The 27,756-nt window shown below is 42.5% G+C and overlaps 1 protein-coding gene across 3 annotated transcripts in view; it reads right to left on the minus strand.

The window, feature by feature from the left end:
- GLB1 (galactosidase beta 1) overlaps positions 1 to 27,756 on the minus strand; it is a 95,176-nt gene that overhangs the window by 38,551 nt on the left and 28,869 nt on the right. For all 3 annotated transcript variants that reach the window (XM_087430677.1, XM_004419466.3, XM_014790182.2), the window contains exons 2-10: positions 26,017 to 26,186; positions 24,457 to 24,607; positions 23,844 to 23,904; positions 22,634 to 22,728; positions 16,716 to 16,896; positions 13,778 to 13,836; positions 12,227 to 12,348; positions 12,100 to 12,140; positions 7,397 to 7,509 (exon numbers count right to left, since the gene is read on the minus strand). In XM_087430677.1, the coding sequence (XP_087286803.1) occupies positions 7,397 to 7,509; positions 12,100 to 12,140; positions 12,227 to 12,348; positions 13,778 to 13,836; positions 16,716 to 16,896; positions 22,634 to 22,728; positions 23,844 to 23,904; positions 24,457 to 24,607; positions 26,017 to 26,186 (993 nt within the window). The remainder of the gene's footprint in view (positions 1 to 7,396; positions 7,510 to 12,099; positions 12,141 to 12,226; positions 12,349 to 13,777; positions 13,837 to 16,715; positions 16,897 to 22,633; positions 22,729 to 23,843; positions 23,905 to 24,456; positions 24,608 to 26,016; positions 26,187 to 27,756) is intronic.

A 27,756-nucleotide genomic window follows, 5' to 3' on the forward strand; every position in this document is an offset into this window, starting at 1 on the left:
TCAATGAAAGGTGTTGGGATAACTGGCTAGTCATGTAAGACACAAATCACCACCACCACCACCACCAGCAAAAGTTCCATCTACATCAACATTTAAATGTAAAATATGAAATCAAAAAAATTTAAGCACTCTAAGGGAATTTATTTATACTACTGGTGAGGGGAAGCAGTCATAAAGGATAGAAGTAATACATTTGACTACATAAAAATTCAAGATTGTTTTTTATAGAAAAAATAATAAAGAACCCCCAAGGCTATGAAAAATGCCACAATAGAACTCTTGCAAATTATAAAAAAGACAAATAGCCCAAAAGAAAAACTGTGAAAAAACCTGAACAAGTAGTTCATAGGAAAAAAAAACAGAACGGACAATTCGTACATGAAAGGATGTACAACTCTAGTACTCATCACTAAAGAAATGCAGTGTTTTCTTTTAAAACTATCCTTTTTACATATCAAATGGAAAGGTCAAAAAGTCTGATAATTCATAGTATTAGTAAAAGTGAGGGGAAATAATACTCAAGTTATGTAATTTCATAGAAGGGTAATATCTACCAAAATGTCAGATGCAAACAACCTTGACCCACCAATTCCATTTCAAGAAAATTTCCTGTAGCTATCCTTGAACTGGTGCAGGAGACGTCATTTAAAAGTTGAAAATAATCTAAGTGCCCATCAATTAGAAACTGATCAAGTAAATGGCAGTAAATCTAAATAGTATAATAGCAGGTAGCCATTAAAGGGAATGAGATCATCTAGATTAAGAAGGCACACTAAACATACACATCTAATTTCATTCTTTCCCCATATACCAATAAAATCCCAGTAAATAGATTTTTGTTTAAGACATAAATACACAGAACTGAAGAAGAGGAAAGGAGACAATAATAATGAAATTTGGGAAAATGGACAAATGAATAGCAAATGAGTAAGTAGTAAGAAAGCCAAATCCTAATCCAGAATGGGAGAAAACTAAGAACCAATTCAATTTGACTGCAGAATTACCAAAAGGCTCAAAATTGGCAGCACCAGATACTTTTGGAACTGGAAGGTACAAGTGCTGAAATAAGAAGGATTGGGTGAAAGCTATTTGTAAAGCAGCTTGATCCTCAGATTTCTTCCCCTACTCCAAGCCAAGAGTTCTCAAACTGTAGTGCATACGAGAATTATCTAGGGGTCCGTAAAATCTCAGACTGCTGGCCCTACCCACAGAGCTTTTGATTTAGTAGAATCTGCACTTCCATCAAGTTCCGAGGTGATTCTGATGCTCTGGTGTTTGAGAAACACTGTTCTATGTAATGTCCTTTCCCACCTGTGCAAAAGATTAGAGATTTATTCTCTGGAGAGGGGAAAACAGTCTTTGGGTCCAGTGTTAACCTGCACAGTTGAGGACATGTATACCATATCAAAAAGGGGGAATGTGATCACGTAGATAGTGAACGGTAACTACCACCCCTGCCCCCTACTCTGCCTCAGAGCCCAGAACGCTGGCAGCCAGTCCCCTACTCCAGGCAGGAGATTGGAAGACCTCTCTCTTGGAAATCGTTAACAGCCACAGAGCAAACATCTAAAGATACTGATACTTTGTAATTTTATATAATTAAACAAAATTAAATCAAAAAAGAAAAAAAGCAGTCTCTAAAAATCAAAAACCAAAAAAGGAAATAAATGAACCTACCTATGATTTCAATTAACGTTTGGTTAGCAGCATAACCAAGCCCTACCTATGATTACAATTAGTGTTGCCTGTCACAAAGTTGGCCCTGAGTGTAGGGGGATGTGGTGGTTTTAACAATACGCCTGCAAATTCTCTGAAACTCTTCCCCTCAATCAGTGGAACCTAATTCCTGTTAGTAGGGCCTGGACTTAGTAACTTGTTTTCAGTGAAAAGAATATACCAAAAGTGATGGGATGTCATTTCTGAGTTTAGGTAATAAAAAGATTGCAGCTTCTGAGGCCAGCCTGGTGGCATAGTAGTTAAATTCACGCACTCCACTTAGGTGGCCGGGGGTTCGCAGGTTTGGATCCTGGGCACGGACCTACACACTGCTTATCAAGCCATGCTGTGGCAGCATCCCATATAAAGTAGAGGAAGATGGGCACAGATGTTAACCCAAGGCGAATCTTCCTCAGCAAAAAAGAGGAGGATTGGCAATAGATGTTAGCTCAGGGCTAATCTTCCTAAAAAAAAAAAAAAGATTGCAGTTTCCACCTTGCAGGTACTCTCTGTCTCATGGATCCTTCACTACGGGGAAAGCCATCCTGTGAGCAGCCTTATGGAGAGTCCCACATGTCAAGGAACCAAAGCAACCTGCCAACAGCCTTGTGAGGGCTTTTAGAAATGAATCCTTCAGCCCCAGTCAAGTCTTCAAGAGTCTGCAGCTTGGCCAACCACTTGACTACAACATCAGGAGAGTTCATGAGCTAGAACATCCAGCTAAGCCATCTCTAAATTCTTTACTCTTAGAAACTACGTTAGATAATAAACATTTGTTGTTTTAACCTACTAAGTTTTTGAGTAATTTGTTACCACAGCAATAGACAGGGGAGAAGACAAATCTCCCTTGAAAATTCGTATCCATGACTAGCCCTCACATATATTTGCAACCAGAATTCACACTACTTTGTAGTACAAACAAAACCTCAACCTAAGAATTTAATTTAAATTGTAGTGGCCTCTGGTACTTTCCAGAAGCAAATAAATGTTAAATCTCTCTAGAAGAACTCACTTTTCACCCCAAACCTCAAAGAATCCCTAAAGCTAAAGATCCAAGAATTGATCTCACAGTCAAAATCATAACACACACAAAGAAACAAGGCATTGTGAACAAGAGCTCACAGAAACAACGAAGAGCAGAATCAGACAGTCTTTGGGTCCTGGAATTATCAAATACAGACATAGACTAGAAGAATATTTAATGTGTTTAAAGAAATAAGAGAGTGTACATATAAGGAGAGAGCAAGAGACTTTAAAAATGACCAAGTAGCATTAGAAGTGCCAATGGAAATTTCTAGAATGAAAAATATGATTTAATAATTCAGTAAACAGGTTTAACCTCAGAATTTATAGCTGCTAAAGAGAAAATAGAATTGAAGAACAATAAATCCGAAGATATTCAGAATGCCAGACAAAGAGAAAAAGAGGTTAAGAGATAAGAGGCTAGAATCAGAAGGTCGAACAAATATGTAACTGGAGTTTCAGAAAAAAGAGAGAGAATAGGGTAGAAGTAAATATTTGAAGAGATAATGGCTTAAACTTTTCAAGACTAGTGAACAAGATACCAAGCCACAAATTTTAAGATGTTCCAAAAATACCAAGCAGGATAAACAAAAAGAAATTCACACTTAAGAGTCATCACAGAGAAACTACAGAACATCAAATAGACAACGAAAATCTTAGAAGAGCCAGAGAGGAAAGACAGATTACCTTCAAAAGAGTGACAGAGTGAGAATTATCTGGCTTCTCCACTGCAACAACGGGAACCACAAGTCAGTATGCTGAGGGAAAATAACTGTTGGTCTAGAAAAACCATATTTTGAAAATGAGGGCGATGAAAAGACACTTTCAGGGGCTGGCCTGGTGGCACAAGTGGTTAAGTGCGCGCACTCTGCTGCGGCAGCCCGGGGTTCGCCGGTTCAGGTCCTGGGCGCACACCAGTGCACTGCTTGGCAAGCCATGCTGTGGCGGCATCCCATATGAGGTGGAGGAAGATGGGCACGGATGTTAGCCCAGGGCCAGTCTTCCTCAGCAAAAAAGAGGAGGATTGGCAGATGCTAGCTGAGGGCCGATCTTCCTCACCAAAAAAAAAAAGACATTTTCAGACAAATAAGAATTAAGATAGTTTACTCACTAAATGAAATTCTAAAGAACATACTTCAGGCAAAAGGAAAGTGATCTCAGATGGAAAGATTGAGATGCAAGAAGGAATAAAGAATAAAGAAAGTATGGTACTAGGACAAAGGTACAGTCATGCACTGCATAATAACGTTTTGGTCAATGATGAACCACATATATGACGGTGGTCCCATAAGATTAGTACCATATGGCTAGGTGTGTACCACGTAGGTTTGTGTAAGTACACGCCATGATGTTTACAAAATGATGAAATCACCTCATGACACATTTCTCAGAATGTATCCCCATTGTTAAGCGACACATGACTGTACTAGTCTTTTGTCCCAAACTCTGTATTCATTTACCTGTCTACTCCACATCTCCACTAGGATGTATATTAGACAAGCCACTCTCAGCGTATCCAAAACTGAATTTCTGATCTTCCCCCCCAAAAATGGCAACTCCATCCTTCAAGTTGCTCAGGTCAAACACCCCAGAGATACTTTGACTTTACTCTTTCTTTCACACACCACATCAGGAAATTCTACTAGCTCTACTTGCAGAAGATAGTCTGAATACAACCAGTTCCCAGTACTTTCGCAAGCCACAATCCCCTCTCACCTAAATGACTGCAAAAGCCTTTTAACTGGTTTTCCTGTTCTACTCTTGCCCTGCCTCCCAGACTCCAGTCTCAACATCGCAGACTGAGTAAAACTTTAACTGCTCTGCTCAACTCTACAATGGATCTCCATTTCCTTCAGAGGCAGCCAAAGTCTTACAACAGCCTGTAAGGCCCTGTGAGGTCAGTTCCCCATTATCTCTCTGACCTCATCTTCTTCTACTCTCCCCTTCACTTCCTGGGCTCCAGCCACAATGGCCTCCTTGCTAGACCTTAAAAATGCCACGCACTTTCCCATCTCTTCACTGGCTGCATTCTGCGTGCAATGCTCCTGCCCTGGATATCCCACACGGCTCTCTCACCACCTTAAAGTCTTTATTCTGGCCTTACCTTCCTTACTTTCTCAAGGAGGCCTATATATACCAAGCAGCTAAAACCACACCTGGCATATAGAGGGAACTTATAAATATTTGTGGAATTATTTGTGAATAAATGAACGACGTGGGTAAAGTCAAACATTGTCTGAAACAATTATGACAATGCCGTATCAGGTTTCTCTTTTAAAGAGAGAACTAGAATACATGAAATCTAAACACAAGAGATCCAAAATACATGACATTAATAGCATATAAGTCAAGAGGGATGTAATTGGAGTTAACGTGAGATAAAGTTCTGGTTGTATGGAGAAAGTAAAGATATTGATTAATTTTAAATTATTATAAGTTAAAACTGAATGTTAAAGTTTTTTGAGAGTCAGACATAAAGGAGTGTACACTGTATGAACCCATTTACACAAAATCAAAAAACAAGCAAAACTAACCTACAGTGGCAGAGGTCAGGATAGTGGTTAACTCTGGGGGTGGGAGGTTCATGACCAGACAGGAGCATGAGGGGGGCTTCTGGGGTGCTGTGTGCATATTACAGGGGTGTGTTCACTTCATATAAACTCACTGAGCTGTACGCTTATGAATTGTGCTTTTTGGAAGGTATATATTTTACACTTCAATAAGTAATCACTAAAAGAATAAAAATTAGTGAACAACATCCAAACTACCAGCAGGGCGGAGGATGAAATAAGGAAAAAAAAATAACTCAAACAATTCAAAAGAAAGTAATAAAGAGAAGACAAAACAGAAAAGGTGGGAAAATATTATCATCAAATAAGATAGCTGAAATTAATCAATGCCTATCAAGAGTTATAATGAATGAGAAAGAAAACAAGCACCAGTTAAAAGACAAAAAAGTTCAAACTAGATTTTTTTAAAAATCCAGCTATATCCTCTTTATAAGGGACATGTTAAAAAAAAAAAAAGGATACAAAAAGGTTGAAATTAAAGCATTGTGAAAGATATACCAGGTAAATACTAAGCAAAAGAATGAAGGTAAGTTATATTAGTATCACACAAAAAAGACTTTAAGGCAAAAAGCATTATTAGAGATAGAGGGTTACCACATAACGATACTATAGGATTTAATTCTCAACTTGCACACCTAATAACATGGCCTCAAAAACTGACAGAACTATGAGGAGAAATACAGAAACATAACTCTCAATAAATAGAATAAATTGACAAAAAAATTAGAAAGGATATCCAAGATATCAACACCATTAATGAGGTTAATCCAGTGAACACTTTATATAGATTATATCCAACAGTTATAAAACAGTCTTTTCAAGAATACATGGAATATTTGTTCATATTGGTATATGCCAGGATCTAAGACTAGGTTTAACAAATTTCAAGGGATTGGTATCATAGAGACCATGAAATATATTAGAAACCGGCAAACTAGAAAAATACTTATGCTTAATAATTGGAAAACCCACTTCCGAACATTTCAAGGGTCAAAGAGAAATCAAAATAGGCATGTTTAGAAGCAAACTATAATAAATATATTACATACCAAAACTTATGAGATGGAGTGTAGTAGTACTTGAAGGAAATGTATAACCTTGAATATTTATATCAGAAAAGAAGAAAGGTTCATTAAAAAGCTAAGCTTCAAATAAAGGAAGGAAATAATAAAGATAGGAACAGAGAACTTTGAAACAGAGAACAATCGTACAAGAGAAAGCTTGGGAGTCCTCATCATAAATTCTGCAGAGATTAAACCCATAATAAAAAAACATGAGCAACAGTTTAACCGTACATCTGAAAATTTAGATGAAATGGATGAATTCTAAGAGTAGTTAACTATAGATAATATTTTTCAATATGTTTAAAGTATTTCAAAACACAAATTTTAACACTTTGGCTTAAATTGAGACTACAGCATACTTAAAACAAAAAATGATCATACCATTTATAGGCAGAAAACCTTTGTTTTTTAACTTCAAAACTCAGGTGACTGAGCAGAAAAACTGTGGGTTTCTCTTTTAAACCCACAGCAGAGACAGGAAACCCCACCTGGGTGCTTTAGATGCCTCAAAAGGTCACAACGTTAGCAGGACTAGGCAGTTCAGGTGGCAGGCCAGAAGGAAACAGCAATCACTTGCCCCAAATAGAAAAATGAGCATCGCTGACAGCTCACATTTGCACCATGCTTCGCATGCCCACGGATTTTCTCTCCCACAAACTTCAGCTATTTATGTGGACACATATTTGCTTACCTTCAGTATGAATAATAGTAATGGCTACCACTTAATGGACAACATATGGATCAGGACTGTACTGGATGCTCTACATACATTCTTTTTAATCCTTACGACACAACTAGGTGCTGTCAACCCAGTTCTACAAATGAATAGACCAGTGGAGTAACTTGCTCACAGGCTCACTCTTAATCAGGTAGAAGCCAAGACTCAAGGCCAAGTCTATCTGATGTCTTCCTTCATCAGTCCTTTTAAACACAAAGGCTCCAGGAAGTCGTCTACAGAGCACAATGAGCCCAAGGCAGGCTCTGTCCAAGACCAGCTCACTGTAGCCCATACAAAGCACCTACCTTCTTAATAACGTCTCGCAGAGCAAAATACTTCTCAGTAAGGTCCCCTGCCTCACTCAGTGGGGCATCGTAGTCATAGCTGGTGGGCTGTGCTTGGTAGGGCATGTTGGCCCCTAGAAGACAAAAACATGTCACTAGTTACTCCTGAAGGCCCTCCCATGGGACAAGTTCTTGGGGATTCATGGCTTGGCAATGCAGAGGGAGAAAATAAAGGACACATTACAACCAATTGTTAAGCGAAACAGAGGTGGCCCTCAGGATGCAAGTTTTAGAGAAGCGAATTTCTTCCTACAGATGGCCCTCGCCAAGCACCTTAGAGTCTACAAAGCACTTTCCCCATCCACTTTCTCAGTGGAAGCTCACAGCTGTGACCCCAGCAGATATCACCGCCGCTGGTCAAGCAGGGGATCTGAAGCTCCCCACAAAATCTGCTCAACATCTCACAACCAGTAATGGCAGAACTTATGGTATGACCCCCATCTCTGACTGTTAACCCTGCAATCTGTGATCTTTTTTCATGACTTTGAACTGTGTGGTTGAGACAAGGTTGGTAGTGGAGACACAGGTAACCGGGCCAAGGATCAGCAGAACACAAGTGAGGGGTTATCAGACCAAACAAAGTGGGAGATGACTGCAGACACACATTCGCCCACAGAGATTCAAATGTAACCTTAAGGCCTTTGTAATGTCTGCAAAGAGTTGGCAGGTGCTGTGGTGTGCCTCTCGCATTCCCCTTCAGGACCAAGACACTCGCTCATTCTCCTAGCTGTTGGGAGTGAAGGCTGCTGATGGCTCTCAGATGTGTTCTTCTGGTCACTGGCCTCTGCTGAGCTGCTTTGCCCAAGGATATGACCCTCTTGGGATAGCCCATATCCAACAATTGAGCAATGTGGGGATGTAAAAACCTGGTCCCCTTGCCTCAAAGGGCCATCAATCCCAGCTCCAGAGCTCCCTCTAGGATCAGCTGAGCCACTTTTGAAACTACATCACAGTCCAACTTCTCCCTTTGCTCAAACCTGCCTCCCACACTCTGACAGGTGTTACTCCTGAGAGCACACCCCAATACACTTCCTGCTGGGTAAGCTTAGGGTCTGTTTTCAAGGGAACGTGACCTGCAACCGAGACCAATAAATAACGCCAATACTGTGTATACAAAAAGACTAGAAAAGCAAATAGCCTTGCAGTTATTGTCCAAGAGACATAGTCTAGACCAGAGGCCCCAACCTTGCCACAGATGATATTCACGGGTAGGAGACCATGTGCAATATTGGGCGGTGACCCTATGTCAGTACCTAGAAACCTTACTCATGCACTCATGCATGCGAGTCACATGCAGAGCTGTTAAAACAGATTCCTAAGCCCCACCTGAGATTCTGATTCAGCAGGTCTGGGGTGGGACCTGAGACTCTGCATTTCTAACAAGCTCCCAGGTGATGCTGATGCTGTTGTCCGCTGACCAGCAAGGCTCTGTGCCACCTCTTTCTCTTGTACTCCAGACAGCATTTTGCAATGTAAGTGAGAATAAGCTATTTTAGGATAATCTTATATTCAACCTAATTTTTAAGTAAATGAGGCCCAAAATCTGATAGTTCACCTATGATTTAGTAACAAATTCCTTTGATTGATCCCACAGCTCACGAATGATAGAGCCACCCTGGGTGATCCTACTGGTGGTGGAGTGAACAGATGAGCTAGGCCGAGGATCAGGTCATCCCCCCAAAGACTGCTTTATTAGTTCCCTGTACAGAATCTCAATTTGAAAGACCTGGAGCACTCAACCAATTGACCTGATCCAGTCCTATTTCTATTCCCCCATTTCTTATTAATCAGAGACAGCAGCCCGCCAACAGGTCCGTCTCCCTCCATGGATACCTATGTTAAAACACATCATTTGTTGTGAGATACAAAGAAAAATAAAACCACATCCCTTGCTGCAAGGAGCTCACCTCCTTTGTGAGCCCTCCTCTAGCTTTAATGTGGCAGAGACCTGGCTGCCATGTTTCTTATTTATATGTCTCGCTCCACATAAGACTGCGTGCACCTTAGAGGTAGGTGTGGCCTTGTTTACCCAAGCACCACTGCCCCCTCCAGAGCCAGACATGAAGGAGGAGCTCAATAAGTAGTTGTCAAGTTGAGGTGAACACTGTGACTTCCAGAAACAAACTTTACAGGCCAAGGGAACCCAGGCTGGCAAGCTGGCCAGTGGGTCAAAGGATGGCCTGGAAAACTAAGTCTTTGCTCTAGTTTTGGCAGCAGAATCTTTCTCTGGATGTTTCCAGACCACCATAGGGCTTTGTCACAGAGCAACAGGGCTAACTCAAGCCTCCTCTTAGGAGGAAGTTAGGGAGTCAGGGAGTGTGAGGTAGGAAGGCAAAAGAAATGGTAAGACTTACCACTCCTCAACTCTCTACATTGTGTGAGAAGCATCGGGCAGCCTGGATCCCATAGGAGGCCCTCACACAGATGGGGACACACAGGCACAGAGTATGGTACACACACCTGCACAAGCATGTGCACCTGCCTTTTATCTCACCGCTCTCCTCTGGGAAGCTGGCCTGAAGAACAGCTGCTAAGAAGCACAGACTGGCCCTCCCTCACTTCCCCAAAGACACTAGGCAATAGGGCAAGTTGGAGAGGCCCGCAAACACAGAGGGGCTGGTGCAGGGGCTTGGGGCTGCGAGGGGTTATCCAAAGGGCAGTGACTAGCTTTCTAAGGACTGAGTTTGAGTCCAGGCTCCACTCCCTGCCAACTGCCAGTTTTTTAAATAGAAGAATGTATTGTTTTAAGTAAGATAATATGATATAAAAAATATGTATCATGAACTGTAAAGTTTCAAAAAATTATCAATCTTTATTCCTGGATTGGATGATTGGTCTCAGTTCCATGAATGAAAGCGAGGTGGAATCCTTATCTACCAAATGAAAAAGCATCACAAAGTCTTAATTATTTCTAATGAGAAGACAGACACACAGAGATGATCTAAAACTTCAATTGCCAACCTTGGCACACTATTATCTTTTAAAAAGTGACATGTGAGTTTTGCAATATCTCCATTTCTTGGCTCTAATAATAGTAATAATATTAACAAAATTTGTAAGCAAAGTCTTCTCCTAGCCCATCCCCCCCTGCACAAAAGATAGCAGTTCAAAGGAAAAACTTCATTAAGAGTTCATAGTATCCAATTACAGATCCTAGGGGATATAGGCCCAAATTAAGCCTCCAAAACTCAACAGTAGGACATTGTCAATGATTCAGAGAGAAAAATGCAGATGTGGAGAGAGGTGGGAAATGAGGCTTACAGAAAAGCTAAGACAGCATGAGTTGTCTTTGCAAACAACAATGGCAATGAAGAGAATTTTGTCATAATTGTTCCTCCAAAAAACGACCATATAGGAATGTAAAATGGTGCAGCCACTTTGGAAAACACTACGGCAGTTCCTCAAACTCTAAACATAAGAGTTACCATATGACCTAGCAATTCCACTCTTAGGTATAAACTCAAAAGAATGGAAATAAGGATTCAAACAAATACTTACCTGTCAACATTCATAGCAACATTATTCATAATGGCCAAAAGGTAGAAACAACCCAAATGTCCATCAACTGATGAATGAATAAACAACATGTCATATATCCATATGATAGAATATTATTCAGCAATAAAAATGGAATACACAATGGAATACTACTCAGCCATAAGAAACGATGAAATCCAGCCATTTGTGACAACATGGATGGACATTGAGGGTATTATGCAAAGTGAAATAAGTCAGAGGGAGAAAGTCAAATACCGTATGATTTCCTTCATTAAGTAGTAGATAATAACAACAATAAACAAACACATAGAGACAGAGATTGGATTGGTGGTTACCAGAGGGGAAGGGGGGAGGGAGGAGGGTGAAAGGGATAATTCGGCATATGTGTGTGGTGATGGGTTGTAATTAGTATTTGGGTGGTGACCATGATGTAATCTATGCAGAAATAGAAGTATAATGATGTACACCTGAAATTTATACAATGTTATAAACCAATGTTACTGCAATAAACAAAAAAAAAAAATTAAAAAAAAAATGAATGAAGTACTGATACATGCTACAATATGGATGAACCTTGAAAAGACTCTGCCAAATGAAAGAAGTCAAACACAAAAGACTATATATCGCATGGTTCTATTTATATGATGTGTCCAGAACAGGCAAATCCGAGTAGACTGGTAGGTTGCCAGGGCTGGGAAGAGGGACAGTGGGGAGTTTCTTGGGTATGGGATTTCTTTTTGGAATAATGAAAACGTTCTGGGATTAGATGGTGGTAAGGGTTGCACAACTTTGTGATATACTAAATACCACTGAATTGTACATTTTAAAATCATGAATTTTATGGTATGTGAATTATATCTTAGCAAAACAAAATGTTAAAAAAGACCACAGCAGAATATATGACCAAGTAAGCTATACCCAGAGACTATGACTGAGGCCCACCCAGCTAGCTTAGTCTAAAACGAGGTTTCTAAATGCACAAGTTATGTCCCTTAAAAAAATTTTTTTCTAAAGAAAAGTGACTTTTATATTAGGTAGGCAATTCTTATAGGAGAAGACAAACAAAAATAGAAAATAAAAATTGTCTGTAGGCACACTCCCTCAAAATCAAGCACCAGCAATATTCTAGCATAAGCTTCAACAAACAGATGTTCAATTGCTCTTACCATTCCAATAGGCAAAATTGGTCCCACCTATAAACATGTACCTACAAGGAAACAAGAGAACAGACAGTACTTGACTGTGAGCCCACAGCTATGGAGGGCACCCTCCCCTCCAGAAATTAACACTCACATGTTCACATTCGCCCCACGAGAAAGTATATCATAGAGGGTAGAAGCCACCACTTCAGTCTTGGCTTTTGAGTGAGGTTGGCCCCAATGGTCCAACCAGCCAGTATAGAATTCAGAATTGATCTAAAAAGAGAAAAGGACATGGAGCTTAGGGTAGACCTCTGACCTCCCAATGCTGGGGCTTCCCTGTAACTACTGCCCTAGCTACTCTCCCAGGGAGTGGGTGGAAAGGGGAGCTGAGATGCACTGCTTAATCCCGAGCTGGGGGGCCAACGAGGAGCTCTGATAACAGCATTGCCGAAACTCAGTTTTCAGGCACCCACAATACAGGCATTCCTGAAAAGTTGTACCTGCATCAAAATTTTGTTAACCAATCCCCAGTTTAAATACAGTAGGAAAGTTTGTTGGACAAAAGAACTGGAGGGCAAAATATTTTTATAAAATAATCAGCTCCAAAGTCATCCTTTGTATGAATCCAGATTTTCAGATCTCAGGTTGACTTAAAACGAGATAGACTTGTTTGTCCAAGTATTCTGCAAAGCAGGCCCCAAGCACTTCATGTTTCTGCTGGGCATTTCCCTGCTAAGCCCTTGCTGTAGAGAAAGAAAAAGACATCTGGACATGTCATGGGGCCTTCCTGTCTCAGGCTCCAGGAAACAGCTCCACCCGAAGTCTGTGAATGCAGGTTCTGCACTGCTCACCACGCAGAGACCAGATTCAGAAAAGGCTGTTTTGTACAAAGGTTCGTACACAGGCGAGGCAGCCTGACCTGCCGCAGAGAAGGCACAGGACATAACCTCTTAAACTGGGCTGAGTGATAACAACAACAACTACTACTGTGGAGAAGGGAAGAGTGGAGAGTGATGGATTGACAGGCTGTATACACCAACCTGGACCTTGCCACCATCTCCTCCTCCTAGCCACCTACACAGCATGCCATAAAGCCCTACAACTCAAAGTGCGGTCAGCAAATCTACATCCCTCATTTCACCTGGTTGCTTGTCAGAAATGCAGAATCTCAGTCCCCACCCCAGACCCCACAGATCAAAGTTTGCATTTTAACAAGATTCCCAAGTGATTTGTGAGCACATTAAAGGTGGAGAAGCTCTGTCACAAAGAGCTCTCAAGAAACACAGACATGAACTCAGATCCTGGCCCTGCCACTCACTGGCTGTACCACCCTGGGCAAGTGCGTATGTTCTCTGAGCCTCACTGAAAATGGAGACAATTATACTACTTATGAGAGCTGCCATGAGGGCCAAATGAGACGAAGTATGCCAGACCACAGAGCCTGAAGCAGGGCAGGACACCCATGTTAGTCTCCATTCTGTTCCACACCAGTGCAGGGCCTCAGTTTCAAACAGGAGCACTGCTTCTGCTGTCACCCATGTGTCCAGAGGGCTAGTCCCCACAATCCCATCAGCTGCCGGCCCCATAGCCAGAAAAACCAAAGATCTACTCCCACCCTTCTACAGCATGTAATCTCTCCCAACAGCTGTAATGAAGTTGGTACAAGCAAACAGTCTCTCCACACCTCACCCCCACTTCTTACCAAGGGTCCTTTGGGCTCACTCTTCCTCTGGATTTGGAAAGCAGCTGTGACGTTGATACCTGAAAATTATGAGAGACAGAAAAAAGGTTTGTCATGGGAATGACAAAAAGTTAAATAAAAAGAGCCCTTGGCCGGCCTGGTGGCATAGTGGTTAAGTTTGCGCACTCCGTTTCAGTGACCTGGGGTTCACAGGTTCGGATCCCAGGTGTGGACAAATGCACCGCTTATCAAGCCATGCTGTGGCGGTGTCCCATATAAAGTAGAGGAAAATGAGCACGATGTTAGCCCATGGCCAATCTTCCTCAGCAAAAAGACGAGGATTGGCAACAGATGCTAGATCAGGGCTAATCTTCCTCACCAAAAAAAAAAAAAAAAAAGAGCCCTTGGTAGGATTTGAGCCTGGGGCCCCTGCCCTTCCCCACAACCCATGGGCCTAGAACACCTCCAAGCTAACTTTAGGTTGGACTCAGACCATCCTTTTGATGGATGTGTGGCGACCAAAAAACATTGCTTCCTCTCTGAACAGGCCCCCACGGCCTTTCCTGACTGCATTGCCTTGGGAGTTCACTTCACAGGCTTGTCTTCATCTGTGTTTCCCCACAGCCTGGACACATGTCTGGTGTTGTTCTCTCTTCACATGGACACCTGGGTGACCTAGATGCTTCCCTCAAGATGGGCCTGCTTTGAAGATATGTCCTTGTAGCCTCCACGGCACCACACACATACTAGTGCCACAAATATTTGCCAATTAATTAACAAATCAAAGGGATGAATGTGGTCTAATTGTGTTTTTCCCTGAATAATGGAGTATCACCCTGAATTTTAATTTATACACCATCAGCCATTCCAGACCACTTGCTCTCAATTTTTCCTTCTGAAATATCTCACAAGGCTGTCTGTGTCTTGTTTTGCTTCCCATGTCTTCTATTCTCCCTTCCTCTGCTAAAAAGAGAAAAAATTTCTTCACAGAGGCGTGATGGTCTGCCTTACATCAGTGAAAGAGTGAGTGTGAATAGTGTCTCTCCAACCAGAGAAGAGGATACCCTGGCTCGAAACGCCACGATCCAGTTCCCACAGCAAGTATCCCAGAGTGGAACTGATACCAGAACAGCCCTCCTCATAACCCATTTCTCTGGGATTGGCCTTTGGCTTGTCTAGAAGGCCAGCTTTCAGGGGAGAATGCAGTGATCAAGAAAGAATGGAATCTCAATGACTTTATGGCTGTAAATTTCTCATTATTAAATGTTAGGTGACATTCAGATCTTTAAACACTGTTCTCATGAGCCTCTCCTACAATCTGACCCGAGGCAATGCCCCTCTCCCACACAAAGGAATGAGGCTGCCACAAGCCCCACCTGGCCCAGGTGCATGGCCTTGCAGTGGTGTGTCCTTCAACCCACAGCAGTAGCAATCGTGCTGTCATCCCCCCAGACAAATAATGCTCACAATAAACTCGTAATAATCTTCCATTTGTTCCTCCAACAGAAAAATACTGTGCTTTTTCATCACCGTGATAGGAAGTGTGTCAGAGCAGGAGGAAGCCAGCATACCACTTCCTATGCAGCTCTTTGTGGATGAGTTATTTCATCACCAAATGCTCTGAGCAATGTACCATGTTTCTAGAAACACTCAATTCACTTAAAGCCAGTTCTTTTCTTTTTTGGTAATGTAGGAGAATCTCTTTAAAAATGCAACTTCAGTCTTGTACATCCTTCTCAAGAGAAAGCAAGTATTGGATGTGCAATGTGCATGGAGCATCTTATACCCCAGATGGGAGAAGAGCTGGTCTTTTTGTGGGGAGGGGTAACTTTTTATTTTGAAATAATTTCAAACTTATAGAAAAGTTGTGAGGATAGTACAAAGAACTCATATTCCTTTCACTCAGATTCCCCAATTGTTAACATTTTATCACATTTACTTTATCAGTTTGTCTCTCTCTGTGTAAAATACGTATTTTTTCCTGAGCCATTTGAGAATAAGTTGCAGGCATGATGGCCCTTTACCCCTGAATACTTCAGTGTGAATTCCCAAAGAGCAAGGGCATTCTTTAAAAAAACACAATTATTAAAAACCAGGAAATTAATATGGATACAATACTATTATCTAATCTACAGACTTTATGCAAAGATTTCGATTGTCCCAATAATGTCCTTCATAGCAAAAAAAAAAAGTCCAGACCAGGATCCTTTTCAGGATCACATGCAGCATTTAGCTGTCATGTCCTTGATGAAAGCTGCTCTCAACCTGAATGAAGACTCTCTTAACATTCACTATAGCCAGAAGCATCCTAGTGATGCTACCCGCCCACCCAGAACTTTCATTTGTGGAACCTCTGCAGCTTACTCAGCACTAACAAGTCAGGCAAGATGATTTTTGCAGCATCTACCAAACCACCTCCGGCCCATCACAGTTCATAGTGTTATGAGTTATGCAGACGGATGGAAGTGTGAGGTCCCTGCACTCCAGGGCTGACGGGCCAACACCAGCCAGCCAGCGGCTGACTACAGAGTTCACTACAGCCATGACACAGCCCCAAGCATCCAGCCACGATTAGGGGGACAGGGAGAACAGAGAAGAGCAGCATCCCAGACAGAGCCCGAAAGGCGACTGCCTCAGGGTAGAGCTTCCCACAGCCGGAACTGCTCCTGTGCGTGCCAGCCCCTAAGAACAGGACTCCGGGGTCCAGGCTAGCTCCGCCAGTGCTGCAAGTGCAGCTCTTATCCTAAAGGCCCAATCTGCTTAAATCAAATAACCTCTGCAATGGAGGGGTGCTTTATCAATTACTCTATTTGACATGTTACTTGATCAAGGAAAATCTGAGAAATCTCATTCCATATGCCCACGACACTTAAAACAACAGCTGCCCAGAGCAATTGACTGAGTGAAAAGCCCAAGCCTGCACGGCCTTAGCCGGGTTTCTGTTACTACAAACACCAACCTGATCCGAAGTCCACTGTGGCATAGAGCCCCTGCAGCGCCCCACACTGCATGAACTTCTCGAACATCCCATCGGTGGTGAACAGAAGCACGTCATCACCCAGGTAGTGGCGGAAGAGCTTCTGCAGGAAACGCAGGTAGTCATAATCACAGGTAAAGTAGCTGCCATATTCATTTTCGACCTGCAAATCAAAAAAGAAGAGGGGAAAGAAAATAAGCAGATGCCAATGCAGAATCCCATTCTAACGCAAGCTGTTGTTTGGAGAAAATACCTGAGCATCCGCTGAGACCACAGGGCTTAATGACCGCCAAAAATATCTCCTACACTCAGTTCTCAAAACTCATTTTCCAAGAAGCAACTCAGCATAAAAACTTACCTTCCACTACCCCCCAGAAATAAGAGAAAGAAAACAAAAACTACCATGTTAGTTTTTGGACTACAGTGATATTCGCCCCTATAATAGATAACAGATACTTTAAACATTACATAAATAATACTCACGGTATAAATATTAGAAAATGGAGAAAAATGAAAAGAAAATGGAAAAAAATCATCTGTTAATTCTATTACTCAGAGATAACCACTGCAAGCATTTTGGCCGTCTTACAGATTTATACACACACACACACACACACACACACACACATATTCTAAATATACACAAATAATATAAAGTAATTGTTTTCTGTCCTCAAAACTGGTATTATATTACATGCACTAGTTATAACATTACTTTTTCCCCTTAATACATCATGCAAAATGTCCACGGCAGTGATGAGGGCGAATGCTGGACACGAATGCACCATCATTTACTTGATCGCCTATGTCAAACAGTCAGGTGTTTCTCGTTTTGTGCTCAATAACCAGCCTCAGTTTGTGCTCAACGGTGTCAGTGGTTTTCAACCAGGAGCTATTTTGCCCCCCGGGAGACATCTAGCAATGTCTGGAGATTTTTTGGGTTATCACAACTGGGGGGGGGGGTGCTACTGGCATCTAGTGGGTAGAGACCAAGGGATGGTGCTAAACATCTTACATTGTCAGCCTGCACCACAAAGAATTATCAGGTGCAAAATGGCCACAGTGCCGAGGTGGGAACCCCTGCTCTGAGGCGTGCATTCTCAATGGGGGTGGAGAGCATCCCCAAGGAGGTAAAAATTGCTTCTTATAGGATAAAAAAAATAATCTTATTCTTTGTATATATAAAGCACAGATATACATACAGTTACACAGCAGCTCTCAGGTATTAAAATTTCATGGGGAGGCAATTAGAAAAAAAGTCTCAATGAGGCTTTTTAGGGGGCAATAATGAAAAAAAGGTTAAGAAACATTGCTCTAAAGCAATAAAATGAATGACCTTCAGCTCCATCCAATACACCAAAGAATCTTAGAGATGTAACACTGAGTGAAAGGAGCATGACACTGAGAAATAGACAGTACAAGTCCCTGTATAGAAAATTCAAAACAGTCAGAACCAAACTATAAAGTCTGGGTAACACACATAGGTGGTAAAATTTTCTTTATACTTTTACCAAGAAAGTCATGGCCATGAAAGTCATGACAGTAGGAAGAAGTGGGGTGTGATCAAGGACACCTGGGAAGCTTCTAGAGTCCTGGCCGTGTGCAATTTCCCATCTTGGATGGTGATGATGTAGGTGTTTTCATCATAATGCTTCATTATACTGCACATTTATGTATGTGTGTTGTAGTTCACAATTTTACAAAAATTAAAAAGATACCCAACCATAAAATTTCAACCTGCACATAATACGAAACAAATTTTTGTGATCTTGGGGATACACGGTCATTAAACATAAGCACAAGAAACTGTGAGTCCCCAGAAAAGAGGCGCCCAGCCTGAGGGTGGCTGGGAGATATGGTTAAGGAAGCTTCCCCAGAGGGGCTGCCCCAGGTAACTTTAGAAGAAAAGGCATTAGTCAGGGAAGAGGTCCCAGTGGAGAGTACTCCTGCAAGGGGTAGCCTGTTTGCAAAATTGCCAGCAGCTCCATATGGCCTGTGGACTGAGGCAGGGAGTACGAAAGGAATGATGAATGATGCAGATGAACTAAATACCACCATCCTTATCTGCACAGCCCTGCTTCCCAAACGGTTTAATGAATGATTGTCTTTTCAGAGAGGATCACTCTGACCATACTTTCACGTTACGAGTTCAAGAAGCAACACAGATTATAGTGAGCATGCCCAGTGCCAAGGGCTTCGCGGTCACGAAGCCATCCTGAAAAAGGAGGTGTCTGCCACTCACAGAGAGTAGAAAAGTTCCCTTGGGCGACTGATCCTGGTACTTTGATTAATCCCACAGAAGTCCCTTTGGAAGTAATTGAGATAAATGCTAAGAAAAGTTTTGCAAATACTCGCAAAGTACTTTTCCCCTCATTTGTTTTTTTCTCCTCTTTTAATAAGAACTCTGTATATGGCTGTGTCTTCCTTCATTGTTCAGCTGTCAAGAAGATCAGAGCTAAATTTAAGGGTCAGCTCCAGCAACTAAGTGGGCCCAGAGCCTTTGCACCTCGTGTTCTCCTCTGCCCAACCCCAGGTCCCAACCCAACCTCGGTTATCTTCTCTTACTTTTTCAAGTCTTATTTATCCATTATCATCATTGTGTGATGTACCTTAAAATAAATAGGCTTGTAATAAATGCACACACATAATGTGGTTAGGTTTTGAGAGAGAGAGAGAGAGAGAGAGAAAAGCTCAACATTTGCAAGGCACCTTAGAGCTGTGGTCACGGGCACAGATGTCACAGCCCCAATTGTTCACATGCAAATCTCAGCTCTGCCACTGCTTATCCATGGGGCCCCACCTGTAAAATGTCTTCTCATCTGTAAGAGGTAAATGTACCAACCCCACTGGGTTGTCATGAGGATTAACTGAGTCAATACATCAATAGGGCTTTGCACAATACCTGGCACCTAGTAAGTGCTCAGAAAGCTAGCAACCATGAGTATACTCAGATTCTATATCACTGCCAACTAGGGCAAAACAAGAGGCGTGTGTGTGGGCTGGGGAGGTGAGAGGAGAGACACACATGGAAAAGGGCTTGAAAGACTCATAGAAAAAGTCACAGTGAGAGTCAAAGGAACACTGATTTTTCTAGAACAGGGGTCAGCAAACTTTTTCAATAAAGGGCAAGAGGGTAAATATTTTAGGCTTTTTGGCCTTACGTTTCTGTCTCAACTACTCAACTCTGCCACTGTAGTGCAAAAGCAGCCACAGAGAATATGTAAACGAGTGGTGTGACTGTGTTCCAATGTACCCTTAACTACAAAAACAGACAGAGGGCGGGATTTGGCCCACAGGCCATAGTTTGCAGGTCCTAGTTCTAGAATAACTATCTCATGCTGTAAACTCCTTAATGAAGCGACAAAGCACTACAGGCTTTTAAAGTTATTGATCTTCCACAACAATAGGTATAAACAGGGCTGTTACCTCATGCTGAACACCCCATAAATTGGATGAAGCCAAGTTGTGGGTGGAAGGGCCTCACTCCTAATTATTTTCACGTTGGATATTATTAATAGGTATTTGTGGCTTTACTTATGTTAGGTGTGGTCTTGGCACAAACTGATATAAACATCCACAAACCAGCTGAGGTAGACCTGGCTTAGCTAATCCCACCAGAAGAAAATACTGGCATGTATAGCTGAATCATAAGGATGAATAAAGGTCCAGGCTGGACTTCCTGTAGCCATAAGACAATAGTGTTGAAAGCCCTAAACACTCTCAGGCAGGGACTTGAGCCTCCTTGTCTGAATCATTTTTGCCCTGCCTGCATACATAGGGCTCCTCTGTGGCCTTTTCAAACTCTCCGGTCACCCAGAGAGAGCACCAATATTGTGAACTGAGTAAAACCACCATCACGCCCCTTGGCCTGAATTAAGACAGAGAGAGAAAGCAGCTTTTACAGAAACCTTTACACGCTGAGACACTGTCTACCAATGCCAGCTTCTTTCTTATCTAACCTACCGGTCTCTATTCGATTCCAGAACCACTTGGTAGGTATGTGACGGGTACACACGTGTGATGGGACCTCACAGCTGCCATGCAGATGTGCAGGGAGCAGAAGAGACTAGAGATACACCTGGGTCAGGGATGGCAGTAGAAAAACGGCCGCAAGTGCTTCATAAAGAGAGGCATTAACTGAGGGTTCTGAGAGTCAAGCGGACATCAATTAAGTTGACAGCGAAGGCTTCCGGACAGAGGGAGCAGCTGTGAACTGCGCCTCAAACGACAAGAGGGCAACCATGAACTTGGTGTACAAAGAATTTTTAATGATATGAGAAAATGCTTATGACATAAGAATAAAGTAAAGAAAGTCAGATAGGAAACTGGTCACACAGTACGAACTAAGTCTGTAAAGAGAAATTTTTTAAAGGCATGGAAAAAAGTTCAAGGAAATCTCCCCAAAGTGTAAACAGCTTTGCTTCTGGCTCCTGATACTTAAGTGACAATTATGGTTTTTCTGCTTTCTTATATTTTATTTGTTTATTTAGTAATCAACAGGCAAAAAGGATTAGGTGGGATTCAAGCAGGTGGAGATGTGAGAGCGGGGAGGAGAAGGAGGCTGAGTCCCCTGGCAGGGGCCACGGTCAAGTTAAAGTCGTCTAAGGTTGTGAGGGACGGACACAAGAAGAAACGCCCCCCTAAGACAATCAACTTTGCTCTCCTCTGCAGAGTTCATATCTGATTACATTTTTTGTAGCATTTCAACCAAAAGGTACAGAAAAGTTGTGAGCAAAAACTGAAAGTGAGTTAGGGAGAAGCAGAGACTGAAAAACAAAGGAAACTAAAGAAAACCTAAGATCAAGAGAAAGGAAGAAGATCCAGCTGTGCAAAGACACACCCAAGGTTCAGCCTTGAAATCTTCATACAGGAACATAGGCTCCTATAAGCTTAACAAGTACAGACTCAAGACAAGTGAAGGGCCATTGAGTGCTACTTGTACATCCCTCTGGGAGCAGCAATCTGGCCTCTCTCCACTGTGCAGTGTCAGAATGGACACCCTGGCATCCAGCCCTCTCATTGCCTCGTTTGACTTATACCCGAAGGGCAAGGGAGTAGCCATGCTCCCTCCCCACAATGACTCATCCCTACAAACAGTCTACAGTACTGTTCATAAGAAGGAAATCTGGCCCACGCTCCTCTAGGGAGCGCCACACTGCACCCCTCGATGTTCCAGGATGCAGCCAATTTTACATACTTTATTCTTTTCAATAAAAGCATCTTTGGTAAATGTCCAATGAACGTAGTTTTATGTTTTACCCAAGTAATTTTATAAACATCAAAAATCATTGCAGGTCAAGTGTCCCGATTTTTCACATGGAAAGTACTTGCCACGCGACATGCCCCACAATGTATCAGTCTTCGCAGAGAGAAAAACACACGGAAGAAGGAGAGTGGGAACAGGAAGCAGGAGAGAAAACATAATGGCCCCAATTCACTGCATCCTCTTTCCAAACCAGTCTGAACTGACTGCCTAAGGAGCGCAGACACCTAAGCAGTTCAGTCTATGCTGCATCTTTGCAGCCAGAAGGCAACATGGCATGAGAGACAGGCCACAGGATCAGCAGACTAGGGTACAATCCTGATTCTGCCACCTGCCAGCTGGGTGACCTTGGCCAAGTCACTTAAGTTCTTCATTTGAAGTTTGAAGTTCTTCATTTAAAAGAGATGGTGGTTGGAAGAACTGAACAGCATTTAGAGTGCATCTAGCACAGAGTACATGGCAGGCATTCAAAAATGATAATGCCTCCTCAAAATGCAATCTAAATAAAAGCATCATCTGTGGCATTGCCTCTCAAAGAAACAGACTTATGAAGCTCGTATCTGCATCACTCCTATATATAATGTGGATGGATGGAAATCTTCCCCCACCACCTGCCCAGGCTCATCTCCATGGTTACCTGCACTGTTATAATTGGCCCTCCATTCTTATAGAGGAGAGGCTTCATCTTGGGCAGAAGGACTCCCAACCACTTGTCCACGGCTGCAAGGTAATCTGGAAAACAAGACAGAATTAACACCATCACGCACCTTTTAGTACAAACAGACACAAGGCAGCCTTATTACCTGGGGGCTGGCAGCAGAGACTGGGATACACTGGATTCAACAACTACCTTCTGAAATCGGGTAGCTACGTGCACTAAAAGTCTGATAAAAGTTGTCCTGCAAGGAGTTGTGTCCTCAGCTGAGCTCTCAGTGGACAAGGACCAGTATGCCTGCTATCTGTCCCTGCTGCTAGGACACAAAGCCTGGAGCATAGGAGGCATCCAGCCAATGTTTGTTGAATGAAGAAAAGAGTGACTAAATGGTGTGTCCTTCTCTCTATCTCAGTAGCGTTTTCTTTTTCTTATTAAAATTAAGTTCTAAATTATATATTTACAATGTCAAATGGGGATAATAGAGTGCACACTTCATAAAGTTGTTATAAGGATTAAATGAGATAATATGCATAAAAACACTAATAATATATTAAGGGTGTAAAACATGAGGGTAATACACTAAGAAGGAAAAGCATATAGAGCATAATATACTAGCCTTTTACATGGTAAACTTCATCAACGTTAGTGCTCTTATGACCATCTTCATCACCAAGAGAAACTGAAGTCTTCAGAAGACAGAAATGTAGCTAGAGGGACCTTCTGACTGATGAGGGTTTACAGCTAAAATAATCTCCATATAAATAATAAACTATAATTTACATATCACTCTAAAAGTAGGCAATGAAATAGTATGCACTGCAGCTACCGAGCAGTCCAGTGACATTATTCCAGAAGCTGCTTCTGCCATTTGGATTAGTGAGATGTTATCGCTGGTCATGCAATGTACTAAGAACGCAGGAAGAGAAAGCATTTAAGCCAGTCGGTCAACCACAAACAGGACCCAATGTCAACTCAAAGAGTTACCAGTTTATCAGCAAGATCTGGGCAAGTAGTTCAAGAAAGCCTTATTTCCTACACATTCAATGTCTGGCGTCATGAAGTGGACAATGATTACACTCCGACTTTCAGAAGCGTTTGCACAGAAGAACCCCAGCCTTCAAAATACCTGACTCTTTTGATATAAATTGCTTAAGCTTTCATAAATTCTCTCCAGACATCTGTAACAATTTACCTGGATCAGAAGAACGGAGAACAATAGATTCTTTCTCTAATAGCCAGGCAGGTAATCCTCCCTAGGATGGGGGAAAAAAAAATGGAAGCCATTATAAGGTCCATTTCACGAAAGGCACTCAGGGGAGAGAAAAATTACCACTAGCAGTGAGAGAAAAGAAGAAAAGTTTCATGGAGGAGGGCTGGGCTTCCTAGTTTGTAACTTTCAGGGAAATCTGAAATTGTAATGTAGTAAAAATAAGATCACTCTGCATGAATGCAATGTTTTGAGAATCAAATCCTTTTATATAGATCATTCTACTTAATTCACAACTACCTTGTGAGGTAGAGCCCACAGCATGCACTGCTTTTTACAGATGAGGAAACAGACTTATGTGAGTGATCACCAAGAGAAGGACCCATGTGGGTCCTTGGGTTCCTCTCATCTGTTCCTCTCTGCCTTGGCATCTCCTAAGGTAAAAGACACCTGTGCTGGCTACAGTCACAAACCTCAGGTTATCTGCAATTAGAGACTTATGTAAACTGCTTTAATTCACTTTCTGCCAGATCCCTGCCTGCCAGCCCGCCTCTGTCACACACACCAGGCAGGCAGAGCCCAGTCTGGCCACACTCACCATGTCCCACTCTGCACAGATGTAGGGTCCAGGCCTCAGGATAACCAGCAGTCCCAGTTCATGAGCCAGCTGAATAAAATGTTCCACATCATGGTCCTCAGAAAACTGGTACTGTCCTGGCTGGGGCTCATGAAAGTTCCAGGGCACGTACCTGCCAAGACACACACAGTCCCTTCCTGGAAACAGCTCAACAATCCAGACGTCTTACAGGAATTTCTGAACTGGCTGCAGAACTATAAACCCACAAGACATACAGACCTCTCCCTTTGGCAGCCTCTTGGGAAAGAGGCCTCGTTTTGAGTTTTCACAGCAGCTACCCAAGCGAATCAAAGTTGGGGGGCACGTTTTTAAGTTTATGACCCATAAAGAATGCCCATTCCTATTTAATGCTTGACTGAAAAAAAGATACAGAATTACATGAACATGAATCACTACTATGTACAAATTACATATGCCCGTGTAAGGCTTAGGAAAAATGAAAATACCTGTGCTAAAGTAATAAGAGGTATACTTATTTTTTGAAAAGTACTTTTTAATAAAAATGGAAAAACCTCCAACCCGTGTGTCCTGACAAAAGATTTTGTCATGAAAAACAGCCTGCAGGAGGTAAAACAACAAAAGCTCCTACCAGCTCCCCTGGCTGCCTACAGCATGGGACATAAATTTAAATATGAAGCCACCCCTACCATCACAAAGGTCTCTTTGACGACCTCTGGCTTGTGTCCTTTCTCCACGATCTCAGGGTTTCAGGGTGCCCTGGATCAGAGAGTCTTGGTTCCCTAGACCTTAGAGTTGAAACTACAGACAGGTCCCAGTGGCCTCAGAACCAGAAGAACAAGTGGGATTCTCCCTAACTGTCTGTCCCAGGAATCCGCCTCTGGGTTTTCTCACCCTTTATCTTTGACAAGTTATCAGCGATCCACAGCAGCAGTGCAAAAACCAGAGTGGCCAGCCACCCAACTTTCTCCCCAATGAGTCACTTTGCAAACAGTAGAAGAGAAGAGATGAAGAGAGAGAGTTATTGGGGTAATTTTTGAACCCCAGGCTGTAGAATTACCCCAGGAGAACCACACAGACGAACTGGGTTTCAGGAATCTACCTAACAAGGCATATTCCCCTAAGAGCTGAGAGAAGCCGTGGCTGCCTACAAACAGCCTTATCTTCAAATCCTAGCTGCACCTCTGGCCAAAAATATGTGCTTGGGCAAATTGCAGTTTCACCAGCTGTAAATGGGAATGGTCACAGCTACCTTGGAGAAATGGAATCATTCATGTCAAGTGCCCTCTGCACGTAGTAAACGCTCAATCGTTGTGACTTCTCTTTGCCTTTTTAAGCTGATATTCGTTTTATGATTTCTGGCGACAAAGTTCAAGATTGGAAGAAGAGATTGGTTATCCGAAGAAGGGCCAATCAAGCTCATGACAAGCCCCTCCCAGAATGCTAGACTACACTCTTTCCCACTCTGAGCAATGAAACAGCAGCACTGAGAAATGCAGCTGTACTCTCTTTCCAGGTGTGAGTCCTTGGGCCCAGGTGAGAGCCAAGTGCCCTCCCACTTACGTCTGGATGGCATTCAGCCCAGCCATTTTCATCTTCAGCAGCCGGTCCTTCCAATAGAAGCGGGGCACGCGGAAGTAGTGAATGCTTCCTGAGATGTAGCGGAACGGCTGGCCATCCTTGAGGAAGCGGTTGTGGCTGTAGTCGATCTTGAACGTCCTCTGGGAGGCTTTCTACAGAGGAAGGATGGACCACATGAGAACTTCCACCTTTGCATTTCGGAAGCAGACACTTTGGCAGTGGCAAGTGACTCCCTGTCTATTTCATTTGCCTAATGTGCTGATGGAGTTAATGCTTGGTTTCTGGGTTATAGAACAAACCACTGCTAAGCCAGGTCCACTGGACGCACTCGGGTAAGAAAAATCATCAAGGAAGACCCACGTGCAGGAATCCGTAAGGCTTATCTTTCAGAGGCCAGCAAAGATCTGACAATCAGTGGCTGAGATGCAGAAGTTATATTCCCCGAGGGAAAACCCTGCTGGAGGCAACTCTGTAGCAAAGCCCAGTGTGCTAGGAACAGAACACACACACACACACACACACACACACACACACACACACACACCCTCCCCGAGGCTGTGACCTGCCTGAGCACTGGATGTACGATACTAATGTCACTGGGACCACCAAGACCCGAATTCTAAGTGTAACATACAGGGCTGAAAGCAACAGATTAGAAGTCTGAAGCCCTGTTGCTCTAAGTTCCACAGTGAACTGGGCAAGTCCTCTCCCTAACCCTGCATCTCTTCATAAATAAGCAGGATGTCGGACTGAAAGAACTCTAGGCAATATTTTTATTTATTTATTTATTTTGAGGAAGATTGGCCCTGCACTAACATCTGTTGCCAATCTTCCTCTCTTTCTTTTTTTTCCCCAAAGCCCCAGGACATAGTTGTGTATCATAGTTGTTTAGAGTTGTAGCTCTTCTATATGAGACGCTGGCTCAGCATGGCTTGATAAGCAGTGAATAGGTCCTCACCCAGGATCCGAACCGACAAACCCCGGGCCGCCAAAGCGGAACACGTGAACTTAACCACTATGCCACAGGGCCAGTGAGGCAATATTTTTCAAATTGAGGGCTCCAACCCAATTTGTGAGTCATCAACTCAATTTGGGTGATTGACACTTTTTTTAATGAAACAGAATAGAAAATATCAGAGCATATTGCACATAGTAAAGACAAGTATTATTTTATGAAACTTTTGTGATATATACATGTATAGAGTTGCATATGTATGTCTCTATGGGGTTGCACGTAAGATGTATCTATAGCAATCATAACAAATTTCTAGAAACACTGTTTTGGGGTCACTTCAGGAGCTAAATGCTAGGATTTGAAAGGGAATGCCTCAAAGGGGAGGCCAGTTCATAGGCAAAATAGAACATTGCCCTCTGGTGGATGGAAACACGCAGCAACAGGCCACAGGTGCCAATAGGACCAGGGCTACAAGAAACCATTTAATCAGTGATCTCCATTCTTGGTAAGATTCCTTGAGTCTTGATGCTTTTTCCTTAACGCTTTTTTCATAGCAGCATCACAATCCATGAAAGCTTTGGGGGTTGCTCTTGAAGCCATATCTGGAAGCAACTGTGAGAGCATGAGTCCTAGATCATACTTGGCCTGAAATCCAACTAGGGAGTTAAAGCACTGTGACTGAAAGTTAAACAACTCAGAGTGGATTGCTTAGGGGCAAATGGAAAGCTTTACTGTATGTGAGTTACACCTCAAAAAAGCTAACCAAA

The sequence above is a fragment of the Ceratotherium simum genome, chromosome 5 (assembly GCF_057802395.1).
Source record: "Ceratotherium simum simum isolate JZ-2026a chromosome 5, ASM5780239v1, whole genome shotgun sequence".
NCBI lineage: Eukaryota > Metazoa > Chordata > Mammalia > Perissodactyla > Rhinocerotidae > Ceratotherium > Ceratotherium simum.